Raw genomic sequence first — 26,601 nt, forward strand, 5'->3', positions numbered from 1 at the left:
CTGCCTATTTGACAGGCACCTTTAAGGAAAGCATTGTGATCTAATGTAGAACGGAACAGCAGCTGCAGGTGGGTGGGTGCTTGTTCAAAAGTAGCAAGTCTCTTCCTGCTTCTTCTGCCTCAGTTTCCTCATTTCTAGTAACTGGAGGACTGTTGTGAATCCAAGAATAATTAACAAACATTGTAAAGCGGGCATATGAAAGATGTCAAAGACAAAGGATTCACTTATAAAGCTGCCTGTGTTTACTTGTTTTGCAGGTTTTGTTTTGAATTTACCAGTGCAGAATAGACATACATCTACCAAGCACATTTATTTTTAAAATAGGAGGAAAGGTTGGGAAATGGTGGCATTTGGCTTAATGAACTTGTAGTTCAGATAATGACTAGGTTATGTCAAAGAACTGGCATTGTGAAAGAAAGCCAGCCTCAGAAGTCTCTCATCTGATATTGACCTCTCAAAAGGTCTGTGAACAGCTTCAGGTGTAGATCATTATGTAAAATTCGATTTCCTTTTCAATGTAAAATTCTATTTCCTTTTCAGTCAACGACTTGGAAAAATTTTTTTTTACCTGTCATGCTGGTTTAACAGGTCTGGGGCTAGTAGTTTTCTTTCTTTAAAAAAGTTTCTTTTGATATATAATATCCTAATAGTCTTGGTTGAAGAAGTAAATTAAAATAAAAATTGTTGGAATAATACGTTGGTATTATAGTACAATTAGTTTTTCTAATTGGAGTAGTATTTTCACAATTTGGAAAAAAAAGGTTGTTATATCATTATCTAACATGTTAAAGATTCATAATGACAGGAACTGTACATCAAGCATCTTTCCAAACCCTTAAAACAATAAGATTATAAAAAAGTGAATGAACATTAAAAACTCATTGCCCCCCCCCCAAATTTCTTTAACTGTTGAGGTGACTGACATTTTTAAAGGAAATATTCATTGAACTTCCACTTTAACAGATTATTGCTTAACTGGTTTTTGTTTGTTTCATTAATTTTACAATTGAGTATTCACTGCTTGAATCTAATGGATTATGTGAAGATGTTATTAGATAGGAAACTGACAAATAGTGTCATAAGGACATTGCACTTACACAGGAATATGAATCTGATTGATAGGGCATAGGTTCTAATGATTTCAACCAGTCAATCTTAGTATACATGCTCAAATGTATATCTTAGTATACATGCTCAATCTTAGTGTACATGCTCAAATAGTTCTCTTACCAATTTGTTATTCATTCAAGCTACTATAAAGTTAGCTAGTCTCAGGATATTTAAGGGAGCAAGTGAAAAGTGGCTTCAACAAGGGGTGTGAAGTGCCTTGCAAAGGTTGGTGGCCCAAATGGGTTTGACCTTTCAATGATGTTATTCGGGACTTCGGCTCATTCCATCCTTTCAGCATGCCCTACTCACTCTCCTTTATGTAAGGAACCACAGTACTGTATGTCATCACATGACAACAGGAATTGAAATTGCACGGCAGTGCCAGTTATAAAGTGATCATCCCGGAGAGAATGAGCTTGTATAAATGATTTTCAGTTTTGAAATAATAACACAAAGTTTGAAAATTCTGAATGAATTTATGGAGTTAAGTTTGAAAAGCAGACTCAGTTTTGGAGAATCTTTTTCAGGAAATGTAAGGTTTCATTTATGAATGTTTGGCTATCTCCTATGATAGAAATAGTGAGTACACTCACTAATGCAGTTCCTAAAAATTACCTTCTGTTTTTGTAGACAAATCTGTCCTTAGTTATATAAGTTGGTTCATATATATATATATATATATATATATATATATATAGTTCATATATATGTATATATATATATTTACACACATGGCATGTTGGGGCAAATAGTAGGTTGATAGAAGCTTGATTAGTTTTTAAGTTTAATAATAGTAATATCGATAGATTAGCACCACGAAGATAGATAGTTGTGTTATTTGTGTTTTGTGTGTCAACATTTAGTGGTATTCCTGACCCTGACAAGGCAAGCTGTTTAATTTCTCTTTAATTCGATTTATAAAATCCAAGAATTTAGTAGAATTTTTAGTATTGGAATATACCTTAGGAATTTGATACTCCAATTTTCCACTTAATATGATATTTTATCTGATACGCCTGTTGAAAACTTCCAGCTATATAGGTAGTTCATCATCTGATCTAATGCCTCATGAAGCAGCTAATTTTTGAGAGTACTTTATTATTTTCAATCTAAAACTCCTTAAAACCACAAAAGATGTTATAATTCCAAGAGGATTATGAATTTCTGCTTTAACCTATGAATCTCTCCAGCTTCGCTTCTCTGCCAGGTAAAATAAAGTACAATTCCTTAACACATCTAGAAGACTTGGGAGAAAAAAAAAAAAACCCCACAAAAAACACAACACCAAGCAATATTTCTTCAAGTAAGAAATTATTCTTATCCTTGAGACTCTTTGGAAGGCAGCTGACACACCTGAATCATGGCTCCAACTTTTTCTAAATGCTGTCCTATGAAATAAGATTATGAGGGGGAATTGATTCACAATCCCAAAGCTTTCTGAATACACAAAATGGCTTTTTACCTGGAGGCCTCTAAATGTTCCTGTTGAAGTAAACCCATGGTTCCTGTCTACTAGTTTCATAACTCAAATGGTCATTAGAATTCCTATGAAACACTCAACATGAAAAAGCCTAGTCTTAATACAGCATTGTGAGGCGTTGGGGGGGTAGAACTAAAACAATTGGAAGAGAATAACTTTCTCCAGCTTCATTGAAGAGATAACAGAGTCAATTACACATATTAATAAATAAATGAATGACATGCCAGTTGTCTACTTAAATGTTCAGGCAGATATGAGATAAGGGATCAGAAGGGCATGGAATTAATTGGGTAAAACTTTTTATTAAAACTTATTTAAAATCTTCAGTTGCCAATGCATAAGTAGTACATCCACTTAGTAAAATTTTAAATGTACAAAAGCATATACAGGTACATTGTTCACCCTGACTTTTGTCTTGCAGCCATGCAATTCCCTTCACCAGAAAAATTTTAAGCAGTGTTGTTAATTTCTTATTATAATTTCTTGATAGTAATGATCAGATATATTAACTTAAATTTAAAGTTATTGATTTTTTAATAGTTATCAGATTTTATTCATTTTTAAGTAAATACTCATGTATTCTCTGCCCACTCTGCCAATTTTTTATCCAGATTATACATACTTAACACACCATTCGACACCTTTGGTTTCTTCACTTAATATTCAGAGAGAGATGAACTTTTTACATTTTATTTTCATCACAGTTATACATGCACATAGTTTTAAAAGTCCTCTTGTTCCACAGTTTGTTATAGTAAAACAGTAGTCCTTAGCCCCTCCCCACTTTCATTTATTTTAGCTGATATGTTTGTTATTATACCCTTTTGTCTGTAAATAATATACTCGTTTTCCTGTCTTGATTTTTCATTTTGATGTCCTACTGTGGAAGGTGAGGATTTGTCTCTCTTTCCTTTCCTTACCCTCCCTGTTCATTTTTGACTTTACCATGGGTGCAACCAACTATCCGGCTGAGTTGTATTGTAACTTCGGTTATGTCAATATTCAGTGTTTACATAGTTATAAATCTGTAAATGCTATATAGAATCTAGTTGCATAATATGCCATGACTTCTTTTTTAAACACCTCTTTCCTTAGAGCTAATATAGTCTTGATTTTTGTTTGCTTAGTTTCCTATTCATTGAAATAGAAAACTTGTCATTCATTTAACCTCACTCTTCACCAGTTTTCCAAATCTCTCAGAACGTTGAGATGGTCAGTTATTCTATTAATTTTGGTCTTCTGTAAAAGCTCTCCCAGACTCTAAGACTGGCTCCAATCTAAATTATTTGCCCTCTGCGTCTGTCACATAGCTGTCATCCTGGGCTTAAGCTTCACTATCATCCTGGGGATTCTCTTAATTTCTTTTCTGTTTAGAGAAATCATTTCCCATGTTTTCGCTGTTATTGGTTTATCTCCTCATTTTGGTGGAGAATATCCTCCAGTGGCATCATAGAAAGTGTGCATGGGAGGTAAATATTTTTTACAAACTTTTTATTTTGAAAAATTTTAAGCTTACAAAGGAGTGAAATAAATACTACTGTACCTTTGACCTAGATTCACCAATTTTAAACATTTTGCCACCTTTGCATTATCTCTCGTATGTATATACATATACATATGAATATATGTGTACATATATATGTAATTCTTTTCTGAATAATTTCAAAGAAAATTGCAGACCTCGTGACACTCCACCCCTATTTCTGCATTTTCTTCAGAGAACTGGGACATTCTCCTTTTTAATCAGTTAACATTCTAGATCCCCCAAATTTAACACTCATACAATATCTAACATATAGTCCATTTTAAGTTCCTTCACTTGTCCCAATAATATCCTTTATAACTGAATATGTTTTAATTAATTATCCAGTCAAGAATCATTTATTACGGTGATTCTGTATCTTCTATTTTTGAAATTTAAACCTCTGATGTAATTTGATTTGACTGAGATTTGGCTTGGGACTTTTTGAAAAAATTTTTTTTTGCTTCATTCCCCTCCTGCCAAACCTTAATAACTCTAGTTGCTATATATTTACTATGCATACCAGTTTCAATGGTTCTGTTTACTTTGGGCCCGTGTGCATGCCTGGCCCCATCACTTGGGAGGGGTTTTTGGCATCTGAATGGGATTCACTCCTCACCCTGGGACAGGCCAACTTCTAGGAAGTGCTTTTTCCTGGAGTTGCCTGGGCAATTTCTCCTTCCTTTGTTCTGTCCCTCCTTGTGTGCCTATAAAACCTGTGGTGGTATTAAGAGAAAGAAGCTAATCTTTAGGACAGGGAGTCCACTGTCTTCCCTTAATGCTGGCATTTTGGAATAAACCTGCTTTTCTTTCCACCAAAAAAAAAAAAAAAAAAAAAAGAAAAAGAAAAAAAGAATCATTTATTACACTTAATTCTCAAGTGTATTTAGTTTGCTTAATGTAGAACAATCACCCTATCCTTTTTTTGTCTTTCATGGCATTTATCTTTCATTGCTGGTTTTAGAGTACAGGTTAGTTGTCTTGTAAAAGGTTCTACAATCTGGATTTGTCTGATTGTTTTATCATTATTAGATTGAAGTTAACCATTTTTGTCAAAAATGCAACAGACATAGTATCACATACTTACAACTTTGGGTTTTTTCCATGTTTTAATGATTGTGAATAACACCACTATGAACACGGATGTATAGATATCTCTTTGAGACCTTGCGTTCAGTTCTTTTGGGTATATACCCAGAAGTACAATTGCTGGATCATTTGGTAATTCTATTTTTAATTTTTTGAGGCACCACTATACTTTTTTCCTTAGCAGCTCTACCAGTTTACATTCCCACTAACAGTGCCTAAGGGCTCTAATTTCTCCACGTTCTCACCAACACTTGTTTTCTGTTTTTTTGATAGTAGCCATCCTAAAGACTATAGGGTAGTATCTCATTGTAGTTTTTACTTACATTTCCCTAATGATTAGTGGTGTTGAGCATATTGATGTTTTTATCGGCTATTCATATATCTTTTTTGGAGAAATGTCTATTCAAGTCCTTTGCCCATTTTTGAATCGGGTTTTTTTGTCGAGTTTTAGGAGTTCTCTAGATATTCTGGATATTAATGCCCTCGTATGATTTTCAGATATTTTTTCCCTTTCTTTAGGGTGCATTTTTACTCTGTTGATAGTGTCTTGATGAGCAATTTTTTTTTTTAAATTTTCAAGAAGTCCAGTATGTCTTTTTTTTGTTACCTGTGATTTTGGTGTCATATCCAAAAAATCTTTGCCATATCTGATGTAATGAAACTTCTGTCCTATGTTTTCTTCTAAGAGTTTTATTGTTTTATGTCTTAACATTTAGGTCCTTGATCCATATTGAGTTAATTTTTATATATTGTATAAGGTAGGTGTCTAACTTCATTTGTTTGCATGTGGAGATTCATTTTCCCAGCACCATTTGTTGAAAAGGCTGTCCTTTCTCCATTAAATGGTCTTAGCAGCCTGTCAAATATCATTTGACCATGTATGCAAGGGTTGTTTCTAGGCTCTCTTCTATTTCATTGGTTTATATGTCTGTCTTTATTCCAGCACCACACTCTTTTTATTACTGTGGCTTTGTAGTAAGTTTTGAAATCAGGAAGTACAAGTCCTCCAGTTTTGTTCTTTTTCAAGATTTTTTTTGGCTATTTGGGGTCCCTTGAGATTCCATCTGAGTTTTAGGATGGATTTTTCTATTTCTGCAAAAATAAGTCATTGGGATTTTGATAGGGATTGCATTGAATCTGTAGATCACTTTGGGTAATATTGACATTTTAACAGTATTAAATCTTTCAATCCATGAACATGGTTTCATTTATTTATGTTTTTCATTCTTTCAGCAATGTTTTATGGTTTTCATCGTGTAAGCCTTTCACTTCCTTGGTTAAATTAATTCCTAAGTATTTTATTCTTTTTGACACTATTGTAAATGCAATTATTCTTGTAATTTTCTTTACATATTGTTCATTGTTAGTGTAGAGAAATGCAACTGATCTTTGTGTGTTGACTTTGTAGCCTGCAACTTTGCTGAATTTATTAGTTCTAACAGTTTTTTCTTTTCTATGGTAAAATCTTTATTGTTTTCTACATAATAAGATCATATCATCTGCAAAGAGAGATAATTTCACTTCTTTCCAAATTGAATGCCTTTTATTTATTTATTTTTATGTTACCTACCGTAATTGCTCTGGCTAGAATTTCTAATACTATGTTAAATAGAAGTTCTGAAAGTGACATCCTTGCCTTATTTCTAATCTTAGAGGAAAGCTTTCGGTCTTCTACCATTAAGTATGATGTTTGCTATGCTTTTATTTATTTATTTATTTTTAATGTATGAGCTTATTTATGTGAGGAAGTTTCCTTCTATTCCTAGTTTGTTGATTGTTTTTTATCATGAAAGTGTGTTGAATTTTGTCAAATGCTTTTTCTGCCTCAATTGAGATGATCATGTGAGTTTTTTCCCTTCATTCTCTTAATGTGGTGTATTACACTAATCAGATTTCATATATTGAACCACCTTTGCATTCTAGGAATCCAGTGTAACCCTTATATCCTTTCATCCCAGATGGTCATAATATGTAACCCTTTTAATGCATCAATGTTCATAAAGGATATTAGTCTTTAGTTTTCCTTTCTTGTAGTGTCTTTGTCTGTCTTTGGTATCAGAGTAATGATAGATTTATAGAATGAGTTAAGAAGTGTTCCCTTATTTCAATATTTTGGAAAAGGTTGAGAAGAATTGATACTAGTTCTTCTTTAAATGTTTGGTACAATTTACCAGTGAAGCCATCAGGTCCAGGGCTATTCTTTGTGGGAAATTTTTTATTTGATTCAATCTCATTATTTATTGCTGTATTCAGGTTTTCTATTTCTTTGTGATTTAGTCCTGATACATTTTGTCTATTTCATCTAGTTATTCAATTTGTTGGTGTACAATTATTGATCGTACTCTCTTATAATCTTTTTTCCTTTCTGTAGAATCAGTAGTAACGTCCCCACTTTCACTTGTGATTTTAGTAATTAGCGTCTTCTATCTCATAGTTCTTCTAGATAAAGGTTTGTCTATTTTGCTGGTCTTTTCAAAGAACCAACTTTGGGTTTCATTGATTTTTCTCTGTTGTTTTTCTGTTCTCTGTTTCATTTTATCTCTGCTCTGTTTATTATTTCCTTCCTTCTGCTAGCTTTGAGTTTAGTTTGCTTTTCTTTTCCTTGTTCCTTAAGTTGTAAAGTTATTTTCTTGGTTTGAAACAAGTCTTTGTTTTTCACTTTAAGGGTTTATAGCTATAAATTTTCCCCTTAGCTTCACTTTCACCTCATCTTATAAGTTTTGGTTGAGTTTTCATTTTCACTTGTCTAAATACCTTCTAATTTGCCTTGTGATTTCTTCTTTGATCTATTGGTTGTTTAACAATGTGTTGTTTAATTTTCACAATTTTTTCCACTTCTGTTGTTGAATTCGCTTTATGGTCAAAGAAGATACATTGTATGATACCTATCTTTTATAATATGTTGAGACTTAACTTGTGGCCCAACATGTGGTCTGTCCTGGAAAATATCCCATGTGCACTTGAGAAGAATGTGTATGCTGTTGTTGTTGGATAGAGTGTTCTGTATATGTCTATTAGATATAGTTGCTCTATTGTGTTGTTTAAGTCCTCTATTTCCTTACTTATCCCTGTCTGGTAGTTGTATCCATTATTGTGAGTTGGGTATTGCAGTCTCCAACTATTATTGTAGAACTATTTCTCCCTTCAATTCTATCAGTCTTTGCTTTATGTGTTTTGATAGTCTGTCATTAGGTGCATAAATGTTTATAATTATCTCTTCTTGCTGTATTGAAACTTTTCTTAATATATAATGTCCTTCTTTGTCTCTTGTAACTTTTTTTATTTTAAGTCTGTTTTGATTGATATTAGTATAGGCACCTCACTCTCTTTGGTTTACTGTCATTTTGCTATGTGGTGTTTTTTTTTAATTGGGGAATATTGGGGAACAGTGTGCTTTTCCAGGACCCATCAGCTCCAAGTCAAGTCGTTGTTTTCAATCTAGTTGTGGAGGGTGCATCTCAGCTCCGAATCAAGTCATTGTTTTCAATCTAGTTGTGGAAGGTGCAGCTCACTGGTCCCCCTGGGAATCAAATCGGCGACCTGGGTGTCATGAGCCCTACGCTCTAACCAACTGAGCCAACTGGCTGCACCTGTATTTTATGGGTGGTGATTATTTTGAGATTGTGCTATCTGAAAATATCTTTATCCAATTCTCACAGTTGATCAACGATTGATTGGGCCTAGAATTTTAGGTTGGAAACAATTTTCCTTCAGAATTTTGAAGGCATTGTTTCATTAATTTTATACTTCCCGTGTTGTTGCTGATAAGTCTGAAGGGCATTCTGATTCTTGATCCTTTGTACGTGACCCTTTTTTTTCTCTCTGGAAGCTTCTGGGTCTTATCTTCGTCTTTAGTTTTTGAAATTTCAGTGCTATTCCTTGGTGTCTGTCAGTTTTTATTCATTTTAGTAGGCTATTGGTGGGCCTTCTTAATCTGACAATCATGCCCTTTAGTCTTGCATTATTACATTAATTATATTTTTCTATTTCTGTTCTCATTTTTGGGAGCTCCTATTATTCATATGTTATAGCTTCTGAATAGGTTCTTTAGTTCCTATATCTTTTCTCTCCTGTTGTTCATCTCTTTATCTTATTCTTATTTATGAAAGATTTTTCTCAACTTTATCGTCTAACTCTTGTGTTGAATATTTTAACTGCTATGATTATATTTTTAACTTCTAAGAACTTTCTTGTTCTTTAAATGTGTCTTTTAAAAATATCCTGTTGTGTTTCATGTATGTAATATCTTCTCTTAGCTCTCTTAGGATAATAATAGTCCTATAAAATTAAAATTAAAATAATTATTTTTTAATTTTGAAGTAATTTTAGAGTTCCAGAAAAGTTGCAAAGATAGTATCTAAGGTATGCAGGCATACCCTTTGCCAAGCTTCTATAATGTTAATATCTTACATAGCCACAGTACCTTTGTCAAAATTAAGAAATTGACATTGGCTGAATAGTATTAACTAAACTATAGACTTTGTTCAGATTTCCCCAGTTCTTGTTTTTTTTTTAATTGACTTATTTTTCTGTTCCAGGATCTAATTCAGGATATTACATTTTAGTGGTTATGTCTCCTTAGTCTTCCCTGATCTGTGATAGTTATGATAGTTTCTTAGTCTTTTTATTTTTTAATGACCTTGACAGTTTTGAAGAGGACTGTTCAAGTATTTTGTAGAATGTCCCTTAATTCAAATTTGTCTGTTGTTTTCTCATGATTATACTATTGTTACAGGTTTTTGGGGAAAAACACCACAGAAATGAGGTTGCTCCCTCTCTTCCCATTTTTAATGTTTTCTTGTTCTGCATAAGCTCTTAAAGTTGCAATTTTTTTTCTATAGGTAGTGGGTTTCCTTTTTTAAAAAAATTCTTTTCTGTTGGAGGTTTTCCCTCAGATATCTAGTCATCCTTAATTGTCAACTTAAATTTAAGAGGGAGATTGAAGAACTGATGGAGGTCTTACTCAGTATGTTTACTTAATCTCTCCATTTTCAATATGGTTCCCTCCCCTTTACTGTTGCTTGTATCCCCCATTCCACAGATCCTCTGTTTAACTCTCTCTAGAGAATAAATCTTCAGGTTTTTTCAGGATGGTAGAGTAGCAGGCACCTGGCTTTACTAGTTGGGAAGAGAATCTAAGGATCTAAAGCTTCTGAAACAGAATTTCAACCAATCCTCTTTATTTTAGTTCCACCTTTCACTTCTATTTCCTGAACATTTTGGAGATTCTAATATAAATTGTATTGATTCTAACTTTAGCACAGATGGCTTATAATTCAGTTTTCTTGGGCCTGAATAGTCATTTATCGCTTTTCCAACAGCTTTCCAAGTAAATTATCTTATTGTTGTCTCCCCTGACATTCTTTTGGTGGGGGGATCTTTTCGTGGATTATGCCTTTAAATTTTTTTTCTTTACCTTTGTTCTAGTGGGATTTCAGGCAGGAGCAATGTGGATGTGTATTCAACCCACCATCTTTATCCAGAAGTTTGGCAAGACTTCTTTAATCATTCCTTAAAAGATGCAGAAGCTTATACCAACTTCACCCTTGAAAAATATTCTTACCCTGGATTGAGAAATGAGGATTAGGACAGACAGTTATACCATGTTATTTTCTCTGATTACTATACCCTAAAGAAATATGCTCCTGTTTTACAAAAGAAAAAAAAAATTCCCCCAAAGTCTCCAGCTGGCTCTTGAAGGAAATGACTTCAAGCTCCTGCAACCATTCAGATCTAGTATTTCTCAGAAGTCATCGTATTCCACCTTCTAGGTCTTTATCCAGTGGCTCCTTCTACATGGAATGCTCCTTCCTCTCCCTCCTGTTTATCTCTCCAGTATTTCATTGCTAATGTCATCTCACTGCAGGAAGTCTTCCTTGATCCCTGTCCTTGCCATTACCTCCTCTAAATTTGGATAAAGTACCCATCACTTGTGTTTCCACACCTAGCAATTATTATACTACTGTAATTGTTTATTTAGGCATCTATAGCCATTTAGCCAGGGACCAACTCTTATTTATCTTTGAATACACATCCATCTCACCATTTGGAACACAAATGCTTGTTATTTTAAAATTTAGAAGTTTCAGGAAATAAAGTGTGGCTTAAAAAGAAAAACTCTCTTGGGGCGGCCAATGGCTCAGTTAGTTAGAGCGCGGGCTCTCAACAACAAGGTTGCTAGTTCAAGTTTCACATGGGATGGTGGGCTACAGCCCCTGCAACTAAGATTGAAAACAGTGACTAGACTTGGAGCTGAGCTGTACCCTCCCCAAGTAGATTGAGGAACAATGACTTGGAGCTGATAGGACCTGGAGAAACACACTGTTCCCCAATAAAAAATTAAAAAACAAAACAAGGCCGGCCCGTTGGCTCAGGCGGTTGGAGCTCCATGCTCCTAACTCTGAAGGCTGCTGGTTCAGTTCCCACATGGGCCAGTGAGCTCTCAACCACAAGGTTGCCGGTTAAACTCCTTGAGTCCCGCAAGGGATGGTGCTCTCCGCCCCCTGCAACTAAGATGGAACACAGCACCTTAAGCTGAGCTGCCTCCTGGATGGCTCAGTTGGTTGGAGTGCAGGCTCTCAACCACAAGGTTTCCAGTTCGATTCCTCAAGTCCTGCAAGGGATGTTGGGCTGTGTCCCCTGCAACTAGTAATGGTAACTGGACCTGGAGCTGAGCTGCGCCCTCCACAACTAAGACTGAAAGGACAACAACTTGAAGCTGAATGGCACCCTCCACAATTAAGATTGAAAGGACAACAACTTGACTTGGAAAAAAGTCTTGGAAGTACACACTGTTCCCCAATAAAGTCCTGTTCCCCTTCCCCAATAAAATCTTTAAAAAACAACAACAAAAAAACAACTCTCTTGTGGATGCTGAATACCAGAATCCATTTAAAGGTCATCAATAAAATGAGAAAAATGAAAAATTCAATAATTTTTTTTGAAAAAATGAAATTAAGTTACTATGGCTTAAAAGGCAAGGATGTTAGCTCAGATACCTTTATTGGTGGCTATGAAAACTAATCACTGCCTTTTATTAGAATTGCTTGGAAAATAGTGTCATTTGAGTTCAAGGAGAACATACTAACTAAGCTTGGTAAAATCTGTTTTATTTAGAGAAGTATCTCTGAATGAAATGTATGCTGACTCTTAAATAAGTGCATTAGCTATAATTAGCTTTTACCTCATTTTCAAGAACATTGAGTACAGTTTGGGAGCCTTCTGCAAATATTTTTAGGAGTCCCCAAATAAAAGTTCAAGAACAGATAGATAGATAGATAGATAGATAGATAGATAGATAGATAGATAGATATAATATATATATATTCTTTTTTAAAAAATAAATTTTATTGGGGAATATTGGGGGACCATGTGTTTCTTCAGGCAATTCTCCTAACCCCGTCGCTGTTTTCAATCTAGTTGCAGGGAGCGCAACCCACCATCCCATGTGGGAATCGAACCGGCAGCCTTTTTGTTCAGAACTCACGCTCTAACCAACTGAGCCATCTGGCCATCCCATATATATTTTTTAAAGAAAAGAAAATTTGACATTGCTGTAAATTTGATATCATGACAAAAAATTTTACTTGGATAAACAGAATATCCTACAACTGTATCTGGGGAGAAGCCTAGTTTTGGAGATAATAAGACAGCAGCTATATGGGCCTTCTGCAGAGGTCAACTCCAAAGAGATCTTAACTGATTCACGGCAAGCCTTTAGGGATCCCAAACTTGTATGCAAACAAACGTGTGTGAGGGTGAATTTTTGTCAGGAAAGGGTCCATAGCTTTTATCAGATTTCTAGTAGTGTCTTGACCTAAGAAAGTTTTAAGAACCATTGGTTTAGGTACTTAACTCACTGTGCTGGCTCTCTGGGGGGAGTATAAGAGGGGCAGGAGAGTGAGGATTAATGGTGGCTTTAAGACTTTTTGACACAACTCACGATAAGATGTTGATGTCATGACATACAGAGGGTGCCAGAAAAATGTATACACGTTTTAAGAAAGGAAAAAACTGTATTAATATATACCGATAACAAAAGATAAATACAAGTCACATTTGACTTTTGCAATCACAAGAGGTGCTCAAAGTGGTTGCCATCAGCGGCCAGACACTTCTGATTATGGCGAACTACTGCTTGAGCAACGTTGACCAAAGTGTTAATATCTCTTAAAATATATATACATTTTTTTGACACCCCCGGTATATATCACTGATTAAAAAATTTACAAAACAATGTTTATCCTTATAAAGTATGTTGCACCCATAACATTTGTTATCCTACTTCATTTTTTAAATGTTGGTTGGAACCCCTAAATGGATTTCTTACCATTCTGCTTGGTGGTAACCCATAGTTTGAAAAACACTGGTCTAGTGCATCATAGTTTACAAAAACCTTTCATATATTCTGGGTCCTCAACAGCAGTCTCATGAGGTACGTATGACCTTCCTTTTATCTCTACAGATAAGGAAGATAGAGACTTGTTCAAGTTTGCACTGCCATTACTTGACAGAGCCAGAGTTTGATCTTGGGTCCTCGGCTTTGACTCCAGCTCCACTGCACCTTTGGCTACATCTCATCCAAATTACAGTTGACCCTTGAACAGAGTAGGGTTTGGGGAGCCAACCCCCACCCTACTGCATGCAGTCGAAAATTCACATATAACTTTTGACTTCCCAAAAACTTAACTAATAGCCTAGTGTTGACCAGAAGCCTTACCAATGACACAGTCAATTAACACATATTTTGCATGTTATATGTATTATATGCTGTATTCTTACAATAAATTAAACTAGAGAAGAAATGTTATTAAGAAAACTATGAGGAAAAGAAAATACACTTACAGTGTTCATTGAAAAAATTCTGCATATAAGTGGACCCAAGCAGTTCAAACCTGTGTCGATCAAAGGTGAACAACTGTACTTACTTTTTCCTTCGTTTTCTCACCCCCTTCCCTACCACAATTGTAGGGAATAATACTAGCTCAGACTACATAATTGGATAAATCCTAATTCCCCAGTTAACATACCTGCACTGTCCCCAATCCTGTCACTTGTCATTCAGGGTCCTCTCTTAGAAGTTCTGGATTTCCCTACCTGTGTTACTGCTTTCTGTTTTGTTCTCCACCTCAGACCAGTGGAACTGTGTCAATCAACTGTGGAATTTAATATTTAGATCTCTGGGTTTCCAGCAGTGATTCTGATTCAGTAGATCTGGATGGAGTTTAAGAAGCTCCACAGGTTGTTGTTATATTCGTGCATAGTCAAAGTTGAGGATTTTTACCCTGGATGCATTTAAATTGTTGGGCCTAGATGGAAACCCAGGATTTTGGAAGTAGCTAGACTCCTTCGTCCCTTAGAGTTCAGGGACTTAATCTAATGGGAGATTTGTCCTCTCCCTGGCTTTCTGGGTGGATATAACCATTTGGAGACATAATCAGAGCCTGATGAGTTGTAGAGAATATAGTGATTCTCTTCTCCACAGTGCCTCCTTTTTGATGAAATATTGGAAATCATAGTGTTGGAATGTGTTCATCCAGGTATACAATTGGAAAAGGCACATTGTGAAATAGTAAGCTTGGATTATTGTTTAATACTTTCATGAATAATAAAGTCTGAATATGTAATGCTTTTGATTTACAGATTTGAACAAGTAATAACCAACTAAACTTTACGCTTCTAAATAATAGATTTGACCAGAAAATGATACTTTATGGGTTTTATTAGTTTTGTATTATGCTGAACAAAACCGTTAATAATAAAATTAGGGTTTCTTTAAAAAAAACACTTCAAATCTCTCTCTCTCTCTTTTTCTCTTTAGTTCTTTTTGGAAGTGGATATCTGCTCAGACAGTAAGAATTATAAGAGGTCAGTTACAGATAATGCTCCTTTATGTTTTCAGTGTGATAAAAATTTTATGTTCGTGTGCTAAAATATTAAGCTTTTATGTTTAAAGTTACCTTCCACAAAAGAATATAGGTAGATTTAGGGGGAATCATTTGCGTGAACAAGTCTGACAGTGGTAGTATTTCACCACCTTTTCTCATTAATTCAGGACTAGAATAAATGGAAGTGGGACGAGCTGTGAAGTAGCTTCTAGAGTGTCTGGACAGCTGTTCAGTGATTTTCCATACATGACCTCTCTTTTCTTGTGGTTTGCAGGCTTGTGCCTGGAAATGCCATTCAGTAGAGTTTGCTGGTTGGTGAACAGACTCTTGAGCTGTTGACACTAAGCTACTTCCAATCTTTGCAACCCTTTAGGGAAGGCTGCCTTCATGTTCTTCTTAGCTAGGAAGGAAAAATTTGAGGTTGACCTTCTGGGGCCTTTCATTTATTAGTTAATGCTTTCTTTTTCTTCTTCTATGCAGTCAGAGAAATACTTCTTTCACATGAATTTTATTTTTTAGTGTAGTCACCTAATTTCGATCAGACTACGTATAAGCTGCCCCTGAGAGCCTTACTTATTTCTCTTGTGAAGAAGGCAGCGATTATTTTCTGTTAGTGGAAATGGAATTTTTTTTTTAATCTATTATTTTTAAACTTGATTATTCACTTATGTAAAATGTGAAAGAAGTAGCCTTTTTGCTGCTGTACCTTCTGGCGTTCAGAGTGGTCAATCTCTTAGAACTTCCCCCTCCCCCTCCTCTGTCTCTCCCTTTTTTCCTTCCTTCCTTTTTTTCTCTTTTTAAATGATTTGGTTTTTTTTTAAGGTTCTAGAAATGAACCTCTTTATAAAATTTGGTGACATATAAAATAAATTCCCCCCCCTCTTTTTCTACCTCCCCCCCACACCAGTTCAAGCCGTTGTTTCTCAGTCTAGTTGTGTAGGACACAGCTCCCTGGCCCATGCTGGTATTATGAGCCTTGTGCTCTCCCCTGCTGAGCAGCTCACAGTAGCTCTTGCCAACTGCTGGCTGCTCACGCTAGCTCCCAGCCACTCACACTGGCCACCGGCCACTCATGGCAGCACATGGCTGCTCATGGCAGCCCAGCTCCAGGGAGAGCTGTTGTTCACAATCTTAGCTGTACAGGGCGCAGCTCACTGGCCCATGTGGGAATCGAACTGGCAACCTTGGCGTTAGGAGCATGGTGCTCCAACCACCTGAGCCACCGGGCTGGCCCCGAAATAATCTTTTTAAAGAAACCTAATATTTCAAGGGAGAAATATATGGTAGATTTAGATGTCAACATTTTCCTATTGCATGATACTTTTATATTTGATTCTAGTTTTTAAAATAAAAGTTAGCTTAAGTAATGTCCAACTCACTTTCAGGAAATGTCTATAGGTATTTTTTAGCATTCCTGGCAATTTGTCATTACTATTTTATTCTAGCACAGTGACTCTCAAACTTTAGAACCTGTTAAACTATAGATTTACTGGGCTCTAACCTATAGGTTCTGATACAGTTAGGCTATCTGTGGTAGGGCCCAAGAATGTGTACTTTTAACAGATTCCCAGGTGATGTTGCTCCTGGTCTGGAAATCACACATTGAGAGTCACTGTTCTAGCGTTACAAAAACTGTTCTGTCTTATAAATTAATAAGCTCTGATTCAGATTACACAGAAGTAATGGTACATGTATAATTTTAACACGTTCAGTGGTGATTCCTAAATATTTTTAAATCTTGATGTTTTGTTTTTCATGTCAAAGAACACTGCTGTCTACCTACTTTCATGCCTCAAAGTGGTTTTCAGCATATACAATTTATTAACAATAAATTTCTTACTATCTTGATATACTGTCTGTTATAGTAGCACCTTAGAATCAGAATTGGGAATAATTACTCTCTGAATTAATATTGTTGATTAAGCTACAAGCTGTTTAATATTAATACTAAGTTGACGTGTACTTTTGAAGTTTTTTAAATAAGATTTTGGAATGACAATATTGTTTCATTTACTTTTGGTTTTTATTGTTATGGGCTTTAAACTATGTTTTGGTTCTTGTAAATTAATTTGCTAGTGATTGGCAATATCTAATTCGTATCTGGAAAACTTGTACTTAATTGAGATGACACCTACATTGTTTTAATTATAGATTTTAATTTGATAGTAGGTTCACTTCTTCCCTACCACTGTCAGTACATTAGAGCCAAAAGTAGACATTTTTTGGGTGAATTTTTGACAGATGTAAGTTAAGAAAAAACTCATGAGATAAGTAAAGATTTTTTGAAAGTAAAAAATATCCATTTGGAGTTTGCTTTACAGTAAACTGTGTGTGTGTGTGTGCATGTATATACACACATATACATATAGTATATTCATGTGTTTATATGTTTACATATATAAACATTTTATGTATATATTTATACATAAATGCGCTTATATAAAATTGATAGCGTCTCACAGTGTAGTGTTTGGAACCAGATGATAGTTATGTAATTTACTCTGAACACCAAGTTTCAAACAAACAACACTCTTCCCATAGGGTTACCCTGCATTGTCCCCAGTACTAACAACCAAAATTATATCAAAACCAGCAGCTTTCACCTATGGAAAGGTTCTCCATTGATCATAATTGTCTCTTGGACATCACCAAATTGATAAAGAGATTGGGAATGGCTGATAGTTTTTTGAGAGAGATTTCTTTCAGGAAAAGGAAATTGATTTTAATTTTTTAGGCAGAGTTACCATGAGTGGATTTTCCTCCCTTGTAGAAAACAAAGGCCCTGAAATAGAATAGCCAAGGAAAGTAATTCTCAAACTCTGCCTTGCTTCCAAGTGCAAGCGGTGGCATATTAGGTATAACCTGTGGCTATTCTCAGATATGGGTTATTATCCTTAACCTGCTTTTCTCACTTTCCATTTTCTCCATAGCTCTGAGAGCTCATTTTGAAGGAATAATGGATGAACCGTCCCCCTTGGCCAAACCTCTGGAGCTGAACCAGCACTCCCGATTCATAATTGGTTCTGTGTGTGAAGATAACTCAGAGGATGAGCTAGGCAACCTGGTGAAGCTGGACCTACTGGAGGAGAAGGAGGGCTCGCTGTCACCAGCTTCTGTCAGCTCAGACACGCTCTCTGACTTGGGGATCTCTAGCCTACAGGATGGCTTGGCCTTACACGTGAGGTAAGAGAGAGAAGTTCAATGTGTTACTTATTTAATCTGTCCTATTGGTTTCACTGATTTTGTTCTGAAAAGAGCAAGAATAACTTTAGTCAAGATTGCTTCACCTCTTCCTATGTTGCAAGGCTTAAAGCTTTGATGAGGAAGTGGAAAGTGATGTATTTTGTCTGGAGTATAGGTTTTGCAAGTGTCTTTTCCTAAATGTTCCTCTCAACTCAAGTTTTTCTGGTTGGTTCTACGTACTAGGTCTTTTACTGAGACCTAGAGAGTGAGAGTTAGGTTGAGGAATTTCAGTCTTTCTACTACTGTGACTACCATTGTTGTAACTATCTTGACGATTGATAGGACTTTTGCAGCGGTGGACAAATTTGTAGTAATCTTTCTTTGAACTGCTTCATCATGTCAGGAAGTTATATTGTATTTCTGACCAGGCCAGTCCTCAATAAAGTTATAGAGCTCTCTCCTGTTTCTCTAGAAACGCAATTCTCTATACGTAATTGAGAATATCAGTAAATAGTATCATTGAATGATTCTTATTTGTTGACGCTTGATTACAAAACCATTGTGTGATATACTGACCTTTGGTCATTTGCTTTACATTTCTTGAATTAACAGTTCTGGATTAGTGGTTCTTGATTTTCACTGAACATCAGAATTACTTAGCGAGCCTTAAGAAATTAGCTCCATCACCACAGATTCTGATTCATTCGATATTGGCTTGGCTCAGAGCTTTTTAAAAAACTATCCAGACGATTCTAATAAACAGCCAGGGTTCAGATTATAGGTCTAGCCTAGATAAATATGAGTTAGGGCGCTATTGCTGCTGCTATTACGTTGGTGCTCCTGTTGTTAAAGGATCATAAAAAATTAAGCTCCTGTTTATATACTCAAGATACAGACTCTGTAGTAAAATCTCATACTGGGTCTGGCTGAATGTGACTGTCCTGCCTTATCCCTGGGGTTATCCCTGGGGTTTGGGGTCCTTTCTTTTGAAAGATGAGGTCGTGAGTCTCAGTGAGTCCCATTTAGCTGTTTAGAGGTCAAAAGAAAAGAGTTAAACAAGTTAATTATGTTTTACATCACAGATTCCTAGAACTGCAATGAACCAGAGAGATAATTTAGCCTAATTCCTTTTATTTAAATAGATGAGAAAACCGAGGCCTAGAGAGGGGAAATAACCTACCTAAGGATGAATAGCCTGAAAACTGGAATTCAAAGTCTGATGCTTCGATTCTGTTTCAGTAACTTTTCCACTCTACTTCTCTGACCATACAAGTGTCTTAATTATATAACTAGTTCAGACAAAATTGGTTTTAAGGAGTTAATGAACAAAGTATTGCAGTCTTGTGCCACATAATGGCAGACCGCAGGTAAGATTATAATGGAACTGAAAGATTGCTATCGCCTAGTGACGCAGTGCATCAAATCACACAAATATTTACCATTGTGTTACATTTGCCTATAGCATTTAGCATAGTAACATGCTGTACAGGTTTGTAGCCAGTATCTGTGCGGGAACAGAATTTGTCACCCCAAAATATATCTATTTGACATAAGGATTATTTTAGGGTAGTTAATTTTAAGAAATAGCAGACATGGGAGAAACTCTGAAAACCATGTAGTTACCATTTGTAAAAGACATTTATATTTGTAAGAGTGTCTTTCTCCCTATATGGGGAAGAAAGGTATAACCTCATCTCTAGAAATTCTTAGACTTAAATCTGCATAACAACCTTACCCTTGTTTACTGTGCTTTTTCTGGTAACTTCTCATAACTGACTCCCCCTAGCATCTTCTTTTGTCTTCAGTTGAAGATAGTATTTAATGTGGTGGCCTAACTTTGGCGAGTTAGGCAGTTTTCCTAGGCATCTCCCACATATGTAGGAAGTATACATGTTATTAAATTTTTGTTTGTTTTCCTCCTATTAATCTGTCTTTTACAGGGGTGTCTCAGCCAAGAGTCTGGAGGGCTAGAGGGAAAATTATTTTTCCTCCTCTAAGAGCAATAGGCTATACCATATACCTAGGTGTGTAGGAGGCTATACCAGCTGGGTTTGTGTAAGTGCACTCTGTGATGTTCGCACAATAATGAAATCGTCTAAGGCTGCATTTCTCAGAATGTATCTCTGTTCTTAAGTGCAGAGCATGACTATGTATCTAATGTCTGGGCTATAAAGAGGAATAGAGGGCAGTATTTAGTGACAGGCAAAAGGGATCAGGTCTTTATTTTTACATAAACATTTTTTATTACTTTATAGTTCACTTAATGGTTGACCTGAAGTCTAATATTGGTGGTGGTATCTTCCCCCCCTTGCGATCACTTGTAAACGTGTGGGAGTTGTGAGTGGGCCTGCTTGCATTGAGAAGACAAGAGGACCAATGATTCTAACCCTTCTGCAATGTACTGGATAATCCCACACCACCAAGAATTGTTCTCAAAATGTCATAGTGCTCCTGTTGAGAGTTAAATCTAAATCCTTAAAGCCACATAGCGCCTGGAGAAATTTATGTAATAAGAGACTATGTGAAACAGAATATACATTTGTTGGATTGGGAAATTGTGAAGGGACACTGATAAGATAAATAGCATTATAGGACACTCAGCTGTTGTTTGCTTTTGTTTTTGTTTTTTAAAATTTTTTATTGGTGAATATTGGGGAACAGTGTGTTTCTCCAGGGCCCATCAGCTCCAAATCATTGTCCTCCAATCTAGTTGTGGAGGGTGCAGCTCAGCTCCAAGTCCGGTCACTGTTTTCAGTCTTTAGTTACAGGGGGTGCAGCCCACCATCCCACGCGGGAATTGAACCGGCAACCCTGTTGTTCAGAGCTCGCGCTCCAACCAACTGAGCCATCCGGCCACCCTTAGGACACTCAGTTGTTGATGTTACAAGGCAATTTTGTAGTTGCTAAGTCATTCCCAAAATTGATAGCTCTTATTGCAAAGACTGTGTTCAGTGGTATGTGCACCTGAGAATTTGTTTGCATGTCCTCCTGTTGCAAAACTCAAACCCATAGCTTGTGGAAGAGCCATGGATTGAAGTGTGATCGGCAGCCTGGGCAGGAGACACTGCCAGTTCCCATTTGCTTCTCAGCTAACTAATGTTCCAAAATAGAACAAAGGTTCTCCATTGATCCGTTTCTTAAGTCGCTTGTCAATATGTTGTCCTTGAGGGTAATTTAAATCGAGTCAAATTTATTTGGTATTAGAGAGAACTCTTCTGAATCTGCCACCAATTAGGTGTGTGACCACATCAACTCATGGCACCTCTTTGGACTCATTTTCCTCATCTATGAAAGTGAGGATGTTGGTTCAGCTACTCCTTTTCACTCTGAACCCAAAGTTAAATAGAGACTGGTTGATTTTAGGATTAGCTTCCTGAATGAATAGTCAAATTCTTCATAGGTCATATAGATTAAAGGGGCAGGTACATTCCTCGGAGATGTTACCTGGAGGTCATCTAAAACCAAGTGAAGTGACTGCCATAGTATAGGATGAGAATGGCCTCCCAAGTTTAGAGCTTGGTTTTAGGTGCTAAATAAGAAGTCTAGTGGGAATTTGGGGTAGGCAGGAATAGAAAATAGACTTTCCAGGAATGACTTGCATCACATATTTTCTGTAGAGTACCAGTGAAAGACTAGATGAATCTAAGCTTTATGACCCAAACATTTGAAAATAACACCCTAAGGACATAGTTATAGCTCAGTGGGAATATGTATTGTATATTCCTCATTGTAGACAACTATGCCTTTTAGATATAATCGGCTAGGGGTTCAGATATCAGCTAGGTTCATATAGTTCTGAACCTCATTATTAATATTTAATTGAACATTTGAGAAGAAAGACCATTAAAGACTGAATGTGGGCATCTTAATTTTGATAAGTAATGTGTGATTTGGTGGCATGTAATAGAGCCATCTAGTTGTATGGATATTGACATTTTCTCTGCTCCTTGTGGGGTGCCAGTTGAGGTCAGATTGTTCTGCATATTTACAATGCGGTCTAAACCCAGATCACCAAGGCTATCAACCAAAGGTTGTAGTCAGCTTTGTCAGTCATATGCCGAATTCCTGGTTGAAGTCCAGTTGGAAACAGGTTACTCCCACAGTTGGATCTCTTAGGGTAGGTAGTGTGATTTCTTTAAACCTTTTTTATCCTACAATTGAAGTTATAGTATTTATAGTATAGTATTTGAGGCTCCATCTTAACTTTCTCTTAAACTTCTTAAAATATATGCTCAAAATATCAAATGGCCAACATTTTATGTTTAGCAAGCATGTTTGGTTAACAGCTTCATTTAAAAACAATCTGTAATTGCTATTGTTTGTATATATGTAAATACAGCGTTAAGATTTTCTGTCACTGGGGTTTAAGACAAGTAGTTGCTGCTTTGGAGGGAGAGAGTGATAAGTTAAGTCAGAAATTGCTCCTTGAAGGTGGGTTATATTCCTATCTCCTTCCAGGTCTAAAAAGAAAAGTGCTTTTTGGTATTTCCTAAAACCCATGGTTAGAAAAAACTCGTATAGAGCTGGACTACAGATTTTTATCCACAAGACATAATGGTGATGAGGTGAGATTCTGAGAGAATCCAGGAGTGGTTTTTAACTTCTGTTCCCATTGGGTCAAGAGCGAAGTTAAGGGGGCCAGAATAGTGATGTGATTTGATCAAACGCCACAAAGGACAGAGCTATGTAGTTTTAGCTGTATATGTTTGTGTGTGACCAGGAAAGCAGCAAGGATTCTGTTTTCTTTTTAGACTCTCACTCCTGAGTTTGCAGTGATTTCATTTAAATCTAGTGGTGGAGGTAAAATTAAATAATAGCTGCAAAAGCTTTTAGAAAAATAAAATGTGCCATACTGGTATAATATGAGATTATTTATTATGGAGGAGTCATTTTGCGAAGTAAAATTTTTTGACTAGCAAAACTTCTTTAAGCCTTTTGCACATTAGAGCTTAAAACTTGGAAATTTAGATTTGAAAAGCTGTTGATTATAGCAAACATATACCGTCAATGCTATAATTCAGATGTTGAGAATGTTGGCATAAGAAACATTAAACCTATAGATATTTTTTTTTTTTAAGATTTTTTTTTATTGGGGAAGGGGAACAGGACTTTATTGGGGAACAGTGTGTATTTCCAGGACTTTTTCCAAGTCAGGTTGTTGTCCTTTCAGTCTTAGTTGTGGAGGGCGCAGCTCAGCTCCAGGTCCAGTTGCTGTTGCTAGTTGCAGGGGGCACAGCCCACCATCCCTTGAGGGACTCGAGGAGTTAAACCGGCAACCTTGTGGTTGAGAGCCCACTGGCCCATGTGGGAATCGAACCGACAGCCTTCGGAGTTAGGAGCATGGAGCTCCAACCTCCTGAGCCACCGGGCCGGCCTGAAGTTGAATTTTAAAATGTAAATTAAATAGGCATGGCTTCCAGCTATAGTTGAGTGAGACGATCGACAAATCCTTAACTCTAAAAACTACTATAAAGCTTGACAAAACCATTTCAACACCCCTGAAATCAACCAAAAGGCATATAAAAATCTGAGAAAAGTTTGTCTGAAAACCTGCTGAAATTCAATAAGAACACTAGGCGTCCCTGGTTTTCTTGCTGAGGACTATTCCCATTCTCTCCCTTTAGCTTGGCTGGCACGGAGGTTTTGCCAGTGTAGGTAGGCCATGAGGACTGGCAGTTCGGGCCCTATTGACGAGAGCTTACTCATTTTGTGGGTGATGCCCGTACGTAGTGGTGGTATCTGTGGAAGTGACCATCTTGGGCAGTGGATGATGGGGGTGAGCCAATGACTTCTCTAGACTAAGGTGTGGTTTTGGTTGGGACAAGCACACATTGCCGGCTGAGGCTACGTGCATGCACAGAGTATATGGTAAGGCCCAAGACAAAGTAAAAGCCAGGGCAGACTTGGAAATGTCCTGAACTTTGAGTGTGCTACCCTGCCTCACACATATACATGAACAGAGCACAGAGCACAAACACCTTACCGACTTCAGGTGTTGGAGTGTGACCTCTACCTAATCATTGGCTGGCATCTAGGCTGTGCCAGACATAGCGGTAACTCCTTAGGAAATAGGTTTAAACATAAAAACAAGCAATAAAAAGAAAATGAACTGAGGCATTAGTGGCTGCCCATTTTGGGAGAGACAGATTTCACAGATTTAGCCCAGGCAAGTTATTAAGCCAGGAAAGAAAGAAAGAAGCAAACAGTAGAAACAACAACTCATGGGTAAAAGAAATCAGAATCTAGAGTTGCTACAATAAATTATTTAATACAAGTTTTCAACAGAAAATCATGAAACATGAAAAGAAATAGGAAAGTGTGACCCATGTTTCGGATAAAAAGAAGTCAAAAGAGCCTCCAAGTGTCCCTAGATGCTGGATTTAGCAGGCAACAGGTCTTCAAAGTAGCTATGATAAGTGTGTTTGAAGAACCAAAGGAAAACATATTTAAAGAACTTTTTTTTTAAGTACAACAACAGAACAATAAATAAAATTCTCAGTAAGGAGAGAGAAATAAAAAAGAAGCAAATGTGACCAAAGAGGATGTACAGATGGCAAGTAAGGATGTGAAAAGATGTTTAAAGGAAGTGCATTAGCTTTAGGGAAGTACAAATTAAAACAATGAGATATTACTACACCTACCAGGGTGCCTAAAAGAAAAACTAGTGACAACACCACACGTTTGCAAGAATGTGGAGAAATTGGATCACTTGTGCATAGTTGGTGGGAATGTAAAATGAAACAGCCATTCTGGAAAATAATTTGGAAATTCTTATAATTTGGAATTTCTTCTAAAACTAAGCATTTACCGTATGATCCAGCAATTCCACTCCTAGTTATATACCCACTAGAAATGAAAGCATATTTCCACATAAAAACTTGTATATGAATATCCATTGCAACATTATTCATAATAGCCACAAAGTGGAAACAGCACAATAATCTCAACTAACTAATGAATGGATAAACAAATGTGGTATGTCCATACAATCGAAAATCATTTGGCCATAAAAAGAAATGAAAAATGGATACATGCCACAACGCTGAAAGCATTATACTAAGTGAAAGAAGCTGTCATAATGTAACACCACATTATATCATTCCATTTATATGAAATATCCAAAATAGGCAAATCTGTAAAGACAGAGAGTAGATCAGTCATTGCCTAGGACTGGGGAGGGGTTTGGGGGACATAGAGAGTGACTGCTGCTGGGTATGGGGGTTCATTTTAGGGTAATGAAAATTCCTAAAATAGATTGTGATGATGGTTCACAACTATGTGAATATAATAAAAACCATTTGAACTATATCTCAAAAAGTTATTTAAAATGATTTTAGCAAGGTCACAGGCTACAAGATCCATATAAAAAAATCAGTTGTACTTCTATATACTAGGTAGCAATGAACAAGCAAAAATGAAATTAAAATAATTTCATTCACCATGGCATCAAAAAGTATAAAATACTTAGGAATAAATTTAACCCAAAAAACCATAAGACTTGTATATTAAAAGTTATAGAACAATGCTGAAAGAAATTAAAGGAGAATTTAAAGATCTAACTAAATGGAGAGAGCCTGTTCAGGGATGGAAAAACTCAATATTTTCAAAATGGCTCCTTTCTCTAAATTGATCTATACATTCAGCCCATATCTAAATCAGCAGGCTTTTTTTTTCTTTCTAGAATTAGATAAGCTGATCCTAAAATTTACGTGGAAACCCAAAGGACCTAGAATAGATACAACCGTTTTAGAAAAAGTGAGCGAAGTGGAAGACTTATACTCCCTGATTTCAAAACCGACTATAAAGCCATATTGACCAAGGCCGTGTGGTCTTGCTGCAAGTACAGGCGTATACATCAGTAGAACAGAATTAGAATCCACAACTAAACCTTATATATACATATGTATGTATGTCTGTCTGTGTATCTATCTATCTATCTATCTATCTATCTATCTATCATCTATCTATCTGTCTATCTATCTATCTATCTATCTATCTATCTATCTATCTATCTATCTATCTATCTGGTCAGTTAATTTTCAAAAGAGCTACATCCTTGATTCAAGATTTCTCTGGTTGGAAAAGTCCCAGTGTCAGTGTCGCGCAGTGTGTGCTGCAGTATTAACTGAGACTGCATTGCAATCAAACCAGCTAATGCGTCACTGTCTGCTGGATAAACGGCTACGTCATCCCTGGTGTTTGGCATGTTACAATGCTGGGATCATTGTGGGCTTCTAGTTGGATTTTGTGCCAGGTATGTGTCTGCTTTGGACACTCTATTCATGGTAGATTAAAATGGGGATGCTTTGAATTTGGAGGAATGAATGAAT

At 36.3% G+C, this 26,601-nt stretch overlaps 1 protein-coding gene across 16 annotated transcripts in view; it reads left to right on the forward strand.

Moving 5' to 3' along the window:
* ACACA (acetyl-CoA carboxylase alpha) overlaps nt 1–26,601 on the forward strand; it is a 268,765-nt gene that overhangs the window by 41,468 nt on the left and 200,696 nt on the right. For 9 of the 16 annotated variants that reach the window (XM_019732514.2, XM_074320146.1, XM_074320148.1 and 6 more), the window contains 2 exons: nt 15,022–15,068; nt 18,019–18,271. In XM_019732514.2, the coding sequence (XP_019588073.2) occupies nt 15,022–15,068; nt 18,019–18,271 (300 nt within the window). Of the gene's footprint in view, nt 1–15,021; nt 15,069–18,018; nt 18,272–26,441; nt 26,526–26,601 lie in introns of those variants that run through there. The other 7 variants (XM_019732521.2, XM_019732522.2, XM_074320151.1 and 4 more) reach the window with 2 other exon arrangements.

Source organism: Rhinolophus sinicus, linkage group LG15 (genome assembly GCF_036562045.2).
Source record: "Rhinolophus sinicus isolate RSC01 linkage group LG15, ASM3656204v1, whole genome shotgun sequence".
NCBI lineage: Eukaryota > Metazoa > Chordata > Mammalia > Chiroptera > Rhinolophidae > Rhinolophus > Rhinolophus sinicus.